At 41.3% G+C, this 15,160-nt stretch overlaps 1 protein-coding gene across 4 annotated transcripts in view; it reads left to right on the forward strand.

Moving 5' to 3' along the window:
• Hadhb (hydroxyacyl-CoA dehydrogenase trifunctional multienzyme complex subunit beta) overlaps window positions 1-6,643 on the forward strand; it is a 29,341-nt gene extending 22,698 nt beyond the window's left edge. For 3 of the 4 annotated variants that reach the window (NM_001289798.1, NM_001289799.1, NM_145558.2), the window contains exons 11-16: window positions 690-769; window positions 847-894; window positions 1,602-1,689; window positions 2,365-2,439; window positions 2,971-3,135; window positions 6,103-6,643. In NM_001289798.1, coding sequence (NP_001276727.1) covers window positions 690-769; window positions 847-894; window positions 1,602-1,689; window positions 2,365-2,439; window positions 2,971-3,135; window positions 6,103-6,138 — 492 coding nt within the window. In that variant the 3' untranslated portion in view covers window positions 6,139-6,643. The remainder of the gene's footprint in view (window positions 1-689; window positions 770-846; window positions 895-1,601; window positions 1,690-2,364; window positions 2,440-2,970; window positions 3,136-6,102) is intronic. The other variant, XM_017320829.2, reaches the window with a different exon arrangement.
• Window positions 6,644-15,160: the final 8,517 nt, after the last annotated feature.

Here is a 15,160-nt window from a genome sequence, read left to right on the forward strand (position 1 = left end):
GTAGCTACATGCTCTTTTCAGTATTGCTGAGTTTTAAAAAGAAGATATATAATAAAATGTAACAGAACCTGTTTTGATTTTTACATACTGCGTGGAATGATTTCATTTTCTTTGGAACTGTAGAAGATGTTCTTTCATTTTTGAAGTAATGGTAAAGGGCTTTTTAAAAACAAACAAAACCCCAGAGGTACCTCTTTGTCCTGAAATTTCTTAATTATTATTTGGGATAAAAACATACTAGATGTGTTTAAAGTGTTGTAAAACCATGATTTTGATGGTCTCATTTACCCATCCAAGTCTTCTCTCAGTGTGTTGCCTTTAGAATAAAATCTCAAAGCTATGGACGGGAGGCTACTAAACACAGAAAATGTAAAAAATAATTTAAGTAAATATTTTAATTCGTGAAAAAAAATTCATTTTCTGTGCCAGAAGCAAAAAACCTGTGGGTCCTTATTTCTGAAGCTGCATCGCCCAGTGTATCTTGATAAATTATAATACCTTGTGAACAGTCCCTGATACCTTTGTCCTCCCAAAGTGGCTCAGTGTATATATGCTTGTGACTTAATGGTGGGTACAGTAAATTGAATTTGCTACATAAACTCCATATAGATATACTAGTAGACTCATGAGCAGGCTTTAGAGGCAGATGCCAGGAGACCTCCAGATAACATCACATTGTGCCCTTTCAGACTGATGGCGCTTCTGCGATGCTAATCATGTCAGAGGACAGAGCTCTGGCCATGGGTTATAAACCAAAGGCATATTTGAGGTAAGTAAATATTCTGCTGAATTACTTATGACTTCTTTATTTTATTACTAGAGGTAATATTTCTGGTTTTTGCCTAGGGATTTTATATATGTGTCCCAGGATCCGAAAGATCAGCTTTTACTCGGGTAAGTAGCAGTATATATTTCTAAATCTCAATGAAAAATATTTGAATTTTTGATTACAGTTATTTAGTGTGTGTGGGGACGAGGGGTCAGAAGATAATTTACAGCATTTGATTTTCTCTTTCCACCATGTGGGTCTCAGGGATCAATTGCTCACATGTTTTTACACAGATTTGAGAGTATATTAAGGCCTAAGTTGGCATTTTATTTTACATTGCTACCAATTGTGTTATATAATCAATCACACACACACCCTGCACTCTGTGTGTGTGTGTGTGTGTGTGTGTGTGTGTGTGTGTGTGTGTGTGTACTCATGTGAGCTGTGGGGTTCATTTATGCTAGACAAGCACTCTCAACACTGGGCTTCATCCCTAACCCACAGGACCTTTCATCAGTGCCTCTCATTATTTGCCCTTACACCACTGGCTTCCATTATAACCTTGACACTAGCCAGCCCTTTCTCCTGCCTTGCTCCTTTGAATTCTGTCCCTTTTCTCTTTAGTTTTAACTTACCCTACACTGCTTATTACCTGTTCTCCCAGTTCTTCAGTATAGTGAGGACGAAGGGCGTGCCTTTTTATCCCCAACACTAAGTATTTGTATAATAGAACCAATGAGTAAGGATAAAACTCGATTTGGAGTATACTAGGAAATGCTTAAATTAAAATGGAAAATTTTAGTCTACTATTTTTGTTTGTTTTCTTTTCCAGACCAACATATGCTACTCCAAAAGTTTTAGAAAAGGCAGGGTTAACCATGAATGATATCGATGCTTTTGAATTTCATGAAGCCTTCTCAGTAAGTTATTTATAAGTCACATCTGAAATGAGTATAGCCATTACAAGTGAAGTGAATGCTTATAGGGAGTGGGGCTTTGTATTCAAACTGAATGTCTTTGTAGGGAGGGCTAGGTCACAGATTCAGGGTCACACTTGTGGTGTTGAAAATACACCTTTGAAGGCTGTTTTTATGTTTTGTTTTGTTTTTGTTTTTTAAAGGTTTATTTATTATATGTAAGCACACTGTCTTCAGACACACCAAAAGAGGGCATCAGATCTCATTACCGATGGTTGTGAGCTACAATGTGATTGCAGGGATTTGAACTCTTGACCTCAGGAAGAGCCATCAGTACTCTTAACTGCTAAGCCATCTCTCCAGCTCTGGAGGCTGTTCCTTAAAATCTCGTTAAGAAGTGTTAAATTGCCGGGCGTGATGGCGCACAACTTTAATCCCAGTACTTGGGAGGCAGAGGCAGGAGGATTTCTGAGTTCAAGGCCAGCCTGGTCTACAGAGTGAGTTCCAGGACAGCCAGGGCTTCACAGAGAAACCCTGTCTCAAAAAACAAAAACAAAAACAAAAGTGTTAAATTATTTCCTTATGAAATTTTCACTGAGGACTGATGTAGAGATTTGCTTAAAGTTACACAAGTCTATGTCTTACATAAGTAACGAAGTCTTGAATTATTCCCTCTAGGGCCAGATTTTAGCTAACTTTAAAGCCATGGATTCTGATTGGTTTGCACAAAACTACATGGGTAGGAAAACCAAGGTATGTTTTGATAAATAATATGTTTGAATTTACCAGCGTGTTAATATTTTGAATTTAGTTACCAGCTAATAATATAAAGGAGAGCTGGCCATGGTGGTGTCCATGTACTTGGGAGGTAGAAGCAGGCAGGTCTCTCTGCATTGAGTCCAGCCTGGTCTACAAGGGGAGCTCCTAGATAACCAAGGTTACACAGAGAAACCCTGTTTCTGAATGAATAAGTAAACAAACAGGAGAGGGAAAAGCCTATTCTCTTTTTGGCAGTACTGGGTGTTGAACCATGCATGCAGGCCAAGTACTCTCCCCTGAGCTGTAGTCCCGGCTTCTCTCCTAACTTAAAACCGAGTCACGGAGGCTGATGAGTGAAGACAGTAAGCCTGGTGTTGGTCTTGCTCAGGCGCCATCCATTGATTTGTAAGGTAGTCAGTATCAGTTACTCCTTGCCGTGTTGTAGCTTCCTCTCAGGAAGAGCCTGACTTGACTGGTCTTAAGTAAAATTGCCTTTAAATTGTCTTTGGTTTTTGTGGGAGCCAGGTTGGATCACCTCCTCTGGAGAAGTTTAATATCTGGGGCGGATCACTGTCTCTGGGGCACCCTTTTGGAGCCACTGGCTGTCGGCTGGTCATGGCAGCTGCCAACAGACTGAGGAAGGATGGAGGCCAGTATGCTTTAGTGGCTGCCTGTGCAGCTGGAGGACAGGTACGTCACAGCAGTGTCATCAGGACTCCCACATCCTGAGAATGTTTTATTTGAAGCATTCATGAAGTGCTAAGATGTTTATATTTCTTGTTTATGTTTAATATATGCTCATTTTGGAAGCTATATAAAATATAGAAGTATATTGGAAAAATATCATTTAAACTTTGTGAGGAACTAGCATTAGAGGTATCTCAGTGTATTTTCTTCCTTAATGATAAACTTTTATTCATTTACCTAGTAATCATGACACCTTCTCTATAATGTTTAAGGTAAACAGTCTCTGTGGCTGTTAACTCCGTGATCAAGTAGTTACCTGTCTTGCATGTTTGAAGTCCTGGGTCCTTAGCACCACTACAAAACCGTCTCCAGAGAACTGACTTACTCTGTACTGTAGTTAAGTTCTCTGTGATATGTGGCTGCTGCTCAGCCGGAAATTCATTCGTCTGACAGATGTCTTCCTGTCTGCCTCACTTACATTATAGACTCAGCATGTTCCGCATGCTATGAACTAGAATAGTTCACTGGGAGTAAAATCCCTAAGGAAGATTAGCTGTTGGCTTTTATGGTTTTTGTTTTTTGAAGACAGAGTTTTTCTGTGTAGCCCTGGCTGTCCTAGAACTTACTGTGTAGACCATGTTGGCCTCTAGAGATCTCCCTGCTCTGCTGGGAGTAAAAGCCACCACATGCACTGACACATAGTCTTTTTTTTTTTTTTTTTCAATTCTGATATAGACAGATTTTTTTTTTGTTTTCTTGCATATTATAGACACTGTTACTAAGCAAGACAAATAAGCTATGTAAAAGCATAAAAATCTTGTCTATAACCATACCACCCTGAATATACCTGATTGCTTGAAGTATAAAATCATATAAAAGATAATATAGACAGCTTTTCTTTAGAAAGTTTAAAGAAAGAAAGATAATTTATTTATAAGTTGAAACATTGTTGCTTCATGGTCCGAAACTTTTTGGTTGTACTAGGATTAAACACAGGGCTCCACACAGCCCCAGGGATACAGTCCCCTAACTCAGAACTGTCTTGTCCTTTGTGACTCCCCTGCTGAAATCTTGCATATCTAGGTGAGAACCTGCTTCTTATGTGTGCCTGCTCCCTCGAGGGAGAAGACTATGTGTGGCATGTTGTCTTCAGATTCCTTCCCACTCAGGTGCAGTTGTTATCTCTGTGTACAGAGTGTACATACCATTAGATGGTGCTGTGCATGAATGGAGAATATTCAGTGTCTTTCTTCTACAAGTTATAAGCATGCCACTTGTTTGTTTAATCGAGGCATTTGAGTGATACCAACATGATTAGGAAATTAGAGCACAAATTCATTATGGTGGATCTAGAGCAGTGTTTTTCTTTTTTTTATAGTTTATTTTTATTTTATGTGCATTGATGTTTTGCCTGTGTGTATATCTATGTGAGGGTGTCAGAAACCCTGGGACTGGAGTTGGTGTGAGCTGCCCTGTGGGGGCTGGAACTTGAACCCAGGTCCTCTGGGACAGCAGCCGTACTCTTAGCTGCTGAGCCATCTCTATCTAGACCAAAAGCAGTGTATTTCATCTTTGGCATTGTTAAAATTTTGGACCAGTTAATTCTTTGGGCTGTGTACTGTAGGATGTTTTAGCACAGCCTTTACCCATGAGATTCTAATAGCAACAAATCATTTCCCAGCCCTGCCCTTGCCCATATGTATATGCACACAGTTGAAACTAGCAGAAATGCCTGCCAGCTGTCTTCTGAAGAGAGTGGGAAGCACATCCCCGAGTTGAGAAGCACTGATCCTGTTGAAACACGAAAACAGTGCATTATATGTAAAGTTGGAGGAGACAGCTCCTGTGGGTCAGTCAGACCATTCCCTCCTGCTTTGTTTGTTTGTTTGCATTATTAAACAAACATTATTGACTATTTTAAACTAACGTATATGTTAAATTCCAGAGGAAGAGCTTGTATATGAACTTACAAAGTATTGAACTTGGTATTTTATAAATAATAGTTTCTTAATACATATTTGTTGGAATTGAATTGAATCTAGAAGCTGACCATTTCATTAGGCTGTCTATAGGTTTGATTGCAGTCCAACAGTTAGAATGACTGTTTAGCAGACAGGATTTAGACCCAGGAAATACTAAATGTTTGTGTAAGGCTTGAACTTGGGTCATAACTAGTACCCAGAGCTATGCCGAGTGTTGCAGAAAGGACAGTGTTCATTCTTCTACCCTTAGGGACGCTCAGTTCACCTTTTCTTTTTTCAATTGTAGCTTTAGATTTTTCTTATGTTCTTCTCATATATTACATCTGGACTGCAGTCTCCCCTGCCCTATCGAGACTCTGCCAGATCCACCCTCCTTCCCCCTCCCCTCAGAAAAGTACAGGTTTCCCAGGGGCATCAACCAAACACAGCATAACAAGCTACAACAAGGCCAGGCGCATGCCGTCATATTCAGTTCATCTTCCTAACCAGAGAGAGCCAAGCCCGGGCCTTAGAATCAGAATCCTTACACCTGTTTCCCAGTCTTTCTTCACGATGGCTTTGTGATTTGACTGAGTCACTTAACCTTTCAAATCCAGTTTGGGTGGCCCAGTAGTAGAGGCTTGCCTAGCATGCTGTAGCCCTGAGTTCATTCCCCAGCACCACAGAAACTAAAATGAAAGCATTTACTAGGACTCACACTCTACATTAGATTGAGTCTGGTGCATGCATGGGGGCGGGGGAGGGGACAGGGAGGTGTATGTATATAAGTACATGTTCTCTATGTAATGTATTCTATCTGATTTAATTTTTGTAAAAATGTTTGTAAACTAGGCACCATGAACCCCCCGTTACAGAGGAAGTTGAGTCTCCAAGTGATCCCGTTCCTGTGATCTCACAGTGGTAGTTAAGCTGTTGGCCTGCCGAGGTACTGGCTGGACTCAACACCTTTCAGTGCTTCCGATGTCTGACTGAACTTTCTTCTTCACAGGGTCATGCTATGATTGTGGAAGCTTACCCCAAATGACTGCTCTAGAAGGAGGCGACCGACTGATCTCTTCAGCACTTGCACTGGGCAATGCCATTTCAATGCACTACCAAGTGATACCTGCAGTTCCTAGCTCTTCTTAGGAAACAACATTTGTGGCCTTCTCTTAAATACTTTGCAATCCAGCCTTGCCAGTGTTCGAGGTTTTCGATAATCACAGCTTCTGCTCTCTAAGTTCCAGACTATTACAGATGTTTGCGCAGTTCCTGTTATTTCTTTTCACAGAGACTAATGGCTGCTAGCCACTTGGAGAGAGAGAGGCTAGCTCAGGTTTAGAATCGTCTTTGTAACATTTGCAGATACTCCTTATTCCTGTCTGTGTCATAGAGATAATTATTTTTTTCTAAAATACAAACCGGTGTGCCTAAGTTAACTTACTATAGAAAAAAAAATAATCTAAACATCTCTTAAACCTGAAATGCTTAGAGACATAGATACCATGTTGGTTGACCTTAATAAAGTAGACATGTATTAGAGGACTGTTCGTAGTCTCGTTATTAGTGGGAAATGGGCAGCTTTTATAACTATTACAGTCAGTTGTGAAACTGCCAGGGACATAGTAGTAATGTCCCACTTACAATACACTTACAGTGTTTCCCCCATTTCTTTTTTTTTTTTTTTTTTTGGTTTTTCGAGACAGGGTTTCTCTGTGTAGCCCTGGCTGTCCTGGAACTCACTTTGTAGACCAGGCTGGCCTCGAACTCAGAAATCCGCCTGCCTCTGCCTCCCAAGTGCTGGGATCAAAGGCGTGCGCCACCGCCGCCTGGCCTCCCCCATTTCTTAATTGAAGCAAATTGATTTTATTGGAGATGCTCCTATTTGTCAGGGTTGATGTAACATTTAAGAACATATTTAATTTTGACTATAATAAACCCCCTCAAATTCTTGACAACTGTGCTACACAGTCACATTTATGCAAGCCTGAAGAAGTTGTAGATTCAGTTACAGACATTTGTTTGAATGTTGCTCAGATGTATGGACGTTGCTGTCAGAATCACCCTGGGTGGTTTGAGCACTTTTAGGCAAGGAACAGTGTTGACCTCTGAAGAAGACTTGAGAGTCCCCCTGTCATTTCCCCATAGTTTTCCTGGTAAATTAAGCCATAGTGTGTATGTATGTATTTTTGTATGGGATATTTGTGTGGTGCTGGGAGTTAAAGTCAGGGCCTAGTGGATACTAGGCAAGTGTTGTACTCTAAAGATGAGCTTCATCTCCAGAGGGGTGTGTTCTTGTTTTTAAGGTTCTTCTGAGTCCAAGCTTACCTTTAGATGTCTGATTTAAATTTTCTCAGTTACATTTTATGTTTTAATACTTAGTGAACTTTTCCCCAAAAGGCGATGGTTTAAATTCATTTGCAAAAATGACAGAATCACTTAGCCTGTGGTCACTAAGGAACAAAGAAGTCTAACTGAGTGATGGTGGTGCTCACCTTTAATCCCAGCCCTCAGGAGGAAGAGACAGCCAGATCTGTGAGTTCTCGGCCAGACTGACCTGCAGAGCGTGTCCCAGGACGACCAGGGCTGCACAGAGTAATTCTCTCTTGAAACCTTGCTGGAAATAACGATAAGTAATTTTCACAAGAGGCTGGCTGATGTGATGCTGCACTCATGTATTTTGTTTGTATTTATCACATATTGTACGGAAGAAACAGGCTTTGAGGATAGTGATCCTGTCAGAAGGAAGAGGGACCAGAACTTATGCAGTCGTCTCCAGGAATGCTTTGGGGATTCCTAGAATCAAGGAAGCCACTAACCAAACTTCCGAAACACTTTTAAGTTTCCCAGGTTATTTAACTGTAACAGTTTACAAGTGAAAATGAACTTTGTGAGTTGGGGAAAATGGCATGAACCAAAAGCACTCCCTTGGGCTTTCCGCTGGCTCAGCAGGTAAAGGTGCTTGCCACCAAGCCTGCCAAAGTTGTCCTTTAACCTCTCTACACATGAGTCACAGAACATATGCATGTATGTGCACACCCGCACACAGAATAAATAAGTAAATTAATAAGACAGCAGTCTTAATCAAAAACCCATCAATAGAAATAAAACAAGGCATTTTTACAGGTGCGCCATGTATATATAAAAGGGTTAATTATATAATACATTTCCTAATAGCCAGGCTAATAAATGAGGAAAGTTTTCCAGTAATCAAATATATAAGCACTAGTCTTATGTTTCTACTTTTTCTGTTTTAAAATATAAGGTAATTGTCTCAGCTACTGTTGTACTGCTGTGAAGAAACACCATGATCGGGGCAGGGTGTAGAAAGAGCATTTCACTGGGGGCTTGTTTACAGTTCCAGAGGGTTAGTCCATGATCACCAAGGCAAGACGTGTCAGCAGGCATGTATGGGGCTGCAGTAGCCTAGAGCTTAGTAGCCTAGGCAGGAGGCAGAGAAACAGAGACTGAGCTGGGCTTGGGCTTTTGAAACCTCAGAGCCCACTCCCCTATGACACACCTCCAACAAGGCCACACATTTTAACCCTTCCTACACAGTGCCACTAAGGGGAACCAGGTATTCACACATGTGAGCCTGTGGGGTCCATTCTTATAAAGACCACCACAGCAATCCATACATCTAAAAGCTATACACTTGGTTGAGATTTTGAGGCTAGGTCTTGCAATGTAGTATGAGCTGGGGTCAACTCATATCCTTTTTCCTCAGTCTCCCCAGTACTGGGCTTAAAGCATGTTCTTGGCACATGTGTACCCCTCAGCATGTTATATACACACAACACCCCAAAAAGTCCGCTCCAAATTAAGTTAAATATATGGGGTAATTTTTTTTTTCCTTAAAATTTAGGAAAATAATGTCACTGTGGTCTCAGATTGAAGGGACAGGGGAATTTATTGGAGAAGACATTTAAAATACTAAACATTATAGTTCTAGAAAATTGCCAACACTGGGCTGTCAAGGTGACTCACTGGGTAAAGGTGCCTACCCCTGAGCTGGCGGAGCTGGACTTCCATCCCCAGAACCCATGTGGTAGTCTGAGAGACCCAGTGCTCACATACTGTCCTCTAACCTCCACGTGTGTGCCATGACATGCTCATCCATCCACCCACATGAAGTCTAGTTAGAAATTAAATTTTTTGCCTTGCCTATGTTGAAATAGGAATTTTGGTTTTCCATGTGCTTAGAATGCTTGGAAATATAGTGAACACATTTTATAAAGAATTGCTACAGACCCAGAAGATAGAAAATGTTTTAAAGAATGACAAAAGAATCATAGACATTTTTTTTTCAAATGACATACAAATGATAAATAAATGTGAAACTAGGATTCAGGAAAAAAAAAAAACCAACAATAGAACAAAAACAAACAAGAAACCCCTGAGACCATGAGATTTTACTTTATACCTACCAGGTTGGCAAAATCAACCAGACTGAGAATAGCAACTATTGGTAAAGATGTAAAACACTTTCTTTGTTTTGTTTTGTTTTGGGTTTTTTGTTTGATTGGTTGGTTGGTTGGGATTTTTTGTTGTTTTTGGTTTTGTTTTTGTTTTGTTTTAAAGCAGAGTCTCACTATATAGGTCTGGCTATCCTGAAACTACCATATAGATCAGGCTGGCCTGAGCTCCGAGATTAAAGGTCTGTGCTACCAAACTCAGCAAGTGCTTATTTTATAAGATTTATTTTTAATTGTATGTATATGTGTGTTTTGACCTATGGGTATGTGCAGTGGGAGCTCCGGCCCATGGAGACGAGATATGCAGGCTTACACCATAGTTGGAGTTTAGACGGTCATGAGTCACCATGTGAGTACTGGCACTGAACTTGGGTCCACCACAAGCCCAGTGCAGACTGGGAGAATACAAATTGATAGCAATTTTGGGAAAAGAGCCTGACATTGTCTTGCATTTGAATATGGCACAAGGTCTATCATCCAACACTTCTCTTAGGACCCTTCCCTGAAGAACACACTCATGAATCCAGGAAACAGGTACCCGGTTGCTCACAGCAGAAAAAGGGCTCTTGTTAAGTGATAGATAAGTTTATAAATAGAACTAACTTCTAAAGATACCTAAAGTGAGTTGAAAGATAATTTATAAGACAAGCAAAAGATAGTTTTCTTACAGAAAAATAACAAATAATACATGTAAGTACCTACAGTCCAGAATTTGGAACTAGCCCCTCCCCCCGACAATGGGCTGGACTTTGCGACTCCAGCGAGTAGTTCGTGGAAAGTGGGGAAAGCAAACATACAGTGCAGAAAGGGCAAGCATCAGCTGAACCCAAAATAACCTCAGATACTCAGAATTCGTTGAAGTTCAAGGAAATACCAGGCAAACTCAAATTAAGGGAAATTCTAGAGTACTTGACCAGTACATAAGACCTGTCAAGGTCATGAGAGACCGTCTCGGAGGGCACCAAAGAGACATAATAACAAAATGGATTGGGTTCTGGGACAGAAAGTGGGGAGGGCATTCATGGAAAAACTGGTGAACTCTGAAGTGAACAGTCTGGAGTGAACAGTTTGAAAAAAAATAAGCTGGGTCTGCTGACACATCCTTTAATCTCAGCACTGAGGTGGCAGACATTGGTAGAGTGCTGTGAGTTCAAGGCCAGCCTTGCCTCTGTAGAGAGTTCCAGACTATAGACTCTGTCTTTAAAAAATAAAAATCCCGGGGCTGGGGTACAGTTCACTGGGAGTGCATGTCTCCTATGCGTAAGGACCTGGGTTAGATCCTCAGCTAGACCAGGAAGGGGCAAGCAAGAGTAAAACCTGCACAGAGGTCGGATGTCATTGGGTTTGATGATGATTTCTTGGGTACGACACCAAAGCAGAAGCAACAAGAAAAAAAAGGATTAGATTTCTCTGCATCAAAGACACATTCAAGCCGGGCGTGGTGGCGCATGCCTTTAATCCCAGCACTCGGGAGGCTGAGGCATGCGGATCTCTACAAGTTCGAGGCCAGCCTGGTCTAGAGAGTCCCAGGACAGCCAAGGCTACACAGGGAAACCTTGTCTCAAGAAACAAAAACAAGGCAAAATTCCTGCAGTTCAAAGCCAGAGAAACAGTCTAGGTGAGAATGGACAAATAATTTGAATAAATATTTCTCCAAAGCAGTTATGTGGATGTCATTTAAAAATATACTCAATACCATCACGAATAGCGGTACACACCTTTAATTCTAGCACGTGGGAGGAAAAGGCAGGGGGAACCTCAGAGAATTCAAGGATCCGAGGCTAGCCTGGCCTACAAAATGGATTCTAGGTCAGTCAAGGCTACATAGAAAAGAGGAGAAGGATAAGGAGGAAAAGGAAGAAGAGAAGAAAACCCCAAATATCACTGGAAGTGCAAAGAAAAGCCTCACACACACACACACACACTAGGCTGTTGTACAGAAAACTTTGCTTTTCTCCATCCCACCAAATAGCCATTTGGGAATGAAAACGTTCTTTCTTCTGTCTTCTCATTCAGACATTAATCTCTCAGTTTGTTATCTTCTGACCATCTCTGATTCCGAGTAAAAGCTCACACTCTTCCTATGGTCTATATAGTTCATTCATCCAGCAACTACTCACTGTCTACTAGATGTCAGGCAGTCTGGACTTCAGTACCCAATAAAATAGGAGAAAATTCCTGCCTGCCTTACTGTCAATGAAAAGAATTCTAATTCTTCTCAGCCATTCTCCTCCTAGCCTTTCCTCAGGTTTTACACTTTTTTTTCTCTGAGACAGTTTTATTATGTAGCCCAGGCTATCCTCAAACTCCTGAGTGCTGATATCACAGGAACATACCTCCACACTTGCTCTTTCTCAAATTCATCAGGAACAGGGTTCTCAGGGACCTTCTGAAAATTACAAACATCAAAGTAGTAATAATGGGTATGTGTATTTGAGTTTTAATTTCCTCTCTATTTGAATTTTTGTAGTTAACATTTTGTTACATAGTTATATGTAGTTTGCAGCATTTTTTAAAAAACATTTATTTATTTTATATATGAGTACACTGTCGCTGTCTTCAGACACACCAGAAGAGGGCATCAGATCCTATTATAGATGGTTGCTGGGATTTGAACTCAAGACCTCTGGAAGAGCAGTCAGTGCTCTTAACTGCTGAGCCAGCTCTCCAGCCTCTGTAGCAGGTTTGTTTTGATGGGGATGTGCATTGAAATGATTACTAATCAAGCTAATTTATCTGTTATCTTACATAACTGGTGTGTGTGTGTGTGTATGTGTGTGTGTGTGTGTGTGTGTGTGTGTGTGTGTGTGTGTGTGTGTAACAGTCCCTCAAAGCTGCTTTCTTAGAAAATTTCTAGCACACAAAAGATTATTCTAACTCTAGTTCTCACACCAGCTCTCTGGACTATTCTTCCTATAGAACTGAAATGTGTCTTTTTATATTAGAAATGATTACTTTGAAAAAGTTCTGAATCATTTGCATAGTTAAACATATAAACTGAACAAATAAGAAGTGCGGCTTTAGAGAAATTCTAGCTCTTGTGTAGCCCAGTGTGGCCTAGAACGTGTGCTCTTCCTGCCTCATCTTTCTGAGTACTCAGGTGGCAGCTAAGGTAGCGTTACATTGTCGTGTGGAGTTCTGCTTTGGTAATCAACTGTTTGACCTGACAGACCTCTATATGGAAGGGAAAGGAACTTCTGAGTCCACTGCAGCTCCAGATGTTGCCAACAAGTCTACGAGCCTCTTCTCTCTCACAACAATGCATTCCCTCCAAGGTCAGCACCACTGCTAGTGTTCCTGTCACCCCAACATGCTCTCAGTCCCTCCAACCTGCGATTCCTCTTCATCGTAAAGTCCCTAGCCAGGCAGTGACAGCATATACCTTTAACCCCGGCACCTGGGAGACGGAGAAAGGCACATCTCTGAGTTTAAGGGCAGTCAGAGCTACACAGAGAAACCCTGTCTTGAAAATAATCTCCCAAAAAGGTGAGAAAGAGACAGAGACAGAGAGACAGAGAGAAAGAGATGTCTCAAATAAATAAACTAGTGACAGATTACATAGTGAGTTCCAGGACAGCCAAGACTACATAATGAATCCCTGTTTCAAAACAACAACAACAATAAAAACAAAGTGCAGAGTGCCTTGGAGCCATCGTTACACTTTGATCTCTCTCCTTTTTAGAATGTGTTTGTATGATCCAAAATCACACAGTGGGATGCTACCTGCAAGCTGTTGGTTTACCTCTGTAGCTTAACAGAGGTTCCCCATGTGTTTCTGATCACACAGCAGCCCTGCATGTTGATGCATTCTAACTGCTCTTACCATGCGCCTCTTTGACGGGTTGTGTGTACTGGCACTGGGGTGCGCGTGGGCGTGGCCTCTGGACATTACCTGCTCTCTTGCTCGCTTACTTTTTGTTTTTTAAAAAGATTTATTTATTTATATGTAAGTTCACCGTAGCTGTCTTCACACACTTTGTCTTCTCTCTCCAGCCCCGCTAGCTCCAGCCCAAGGGTTTATTTATTTATTATATGTAAGTATACCATAGCTGTCTTCAGATACCCCAGAAGAGAGCATCAGATCCCATTATAGATGGTTGTGAGCCACCACGTGGTTGCTGGGAATTGAACTCAGGACCTTCGGAAGAGCACTCAGTGCTCTTACCTGCTGAGCCATCTCTCCAGGCCGCTCACTTACTTTTTAAGCCAACTTAGAAATGAGAGTTGCTTTGAAATGTGTTTTATTTGTCCCTGAGGACTTCTCTTATGAATTTTTTTTTAAATGGTGAGAGGTGCCAAGTGAAGGGTTAATGTTGTTTCATGCACTGGTTCTAATACATGGTTGTTACCAGCACAGCGTGCATTGGATATGCGTCATTGCTTGGGAAGGAAAAGGAAATCCCCCCCCCCCCCCCCGCCCCGACCGCCAAAGCACGCTGGAGAAAGGAGCCTCCTCTGCGTCTGCAGGGAGCGGGCTTTTATATGCTTATTTTTTATTACATTTATGTATTTGTGTGGGAGTGGGTGTGGGATGTGCATGCCATGACACTCAGAGGTCAGAGGGCAACTCTGGGGAGTCAGTTCTCGCCTTCCACCATTTGTGGGTTCTGATCTCAAACTCAGGTTGACAGGCTCACATGCAAGCACTTTCATTTGCTGAGCCATCTCACTGGCCCACCAGTTTTTATTTTAACAGCAAACGTTTCTATCCCATTTTATGGAAACACCCATAGATCTTATAAATTAGAAATACTGACTTACCAGAGACTTTTTGTTGATTTGTTGATTTTATGTAACATTTTCTCAAAAGCCTGCCACTCCCTGTGAATTCTATCAACTGGTCAGATGTCTGATTGTCCTGTCTTCTTCTTACTCTTCTGTCTGTCTTGCCTCAGGTGTCATTCAAATGTGCCTCTTTGTTTCCATACGTATTTCTCTGATATGTGTGTTCTCTATTGATTTCTTTTTTAAGTTAGAGAAAAAGGACTTCACCTTTCCCTAAACCTTAAAAAGATGTTAACAAGGGGCTGGAGTAGATGCTCTTTGATCAACAGCTCTGGCTGCTCCTCTAGGGAACTGGGTTAGTCCTTTCATGGAGGCTCAAACCATTGAGAACTCCAGTTCAGGTGATCTGACTCCCTCTTCTGGCCTCTTAGGGACTGCACATATGTGATGCACAGACATACATGCAGGCAAAACATCTATAAACAGAGAATTCAAGGCAACATATGTGATGCACAGACATACATGCAGGCAAAACATCTATAAACAGAGAAGATAAGGCAAGAAAGATAATAGAAGACCGTTTTGTTTGTTTGATTTGGTTTTTGAGACAGGGTTTCCTATGAAGCCGTGGCTGTCCAGGCTGGCCTCGGACCTCTCTCTGGGATTAAAACCTCACACCACCATGCCTGGCTAGTATAGAAAACTGTATATGCTGTAAAGACAACATGGGAAGCATGGTATGAACTTATAGCTGTTTCAGAGACATTTTGGCCACTACGCAAGTCTTGGATAAGATCACAAGAAAACTGACGGTCCATATTCTCTAAGTAGAAGTTCTAAAGTTGCCATCAATTTTATTGTTCTGCT

This window comes from Mus musculus, chromosome 5, assembly GCF_000001635.26.
Source record: "Mus musculus strain C57BL/6J chromosome 5, GRCm38.p6 C57BL/6J".
NCBI classification, from domain to species: Eukaryota; Metazoa; Chordata; class Mammalia; order Rodentia; family Muridae; genus Mus; species Mus musculus.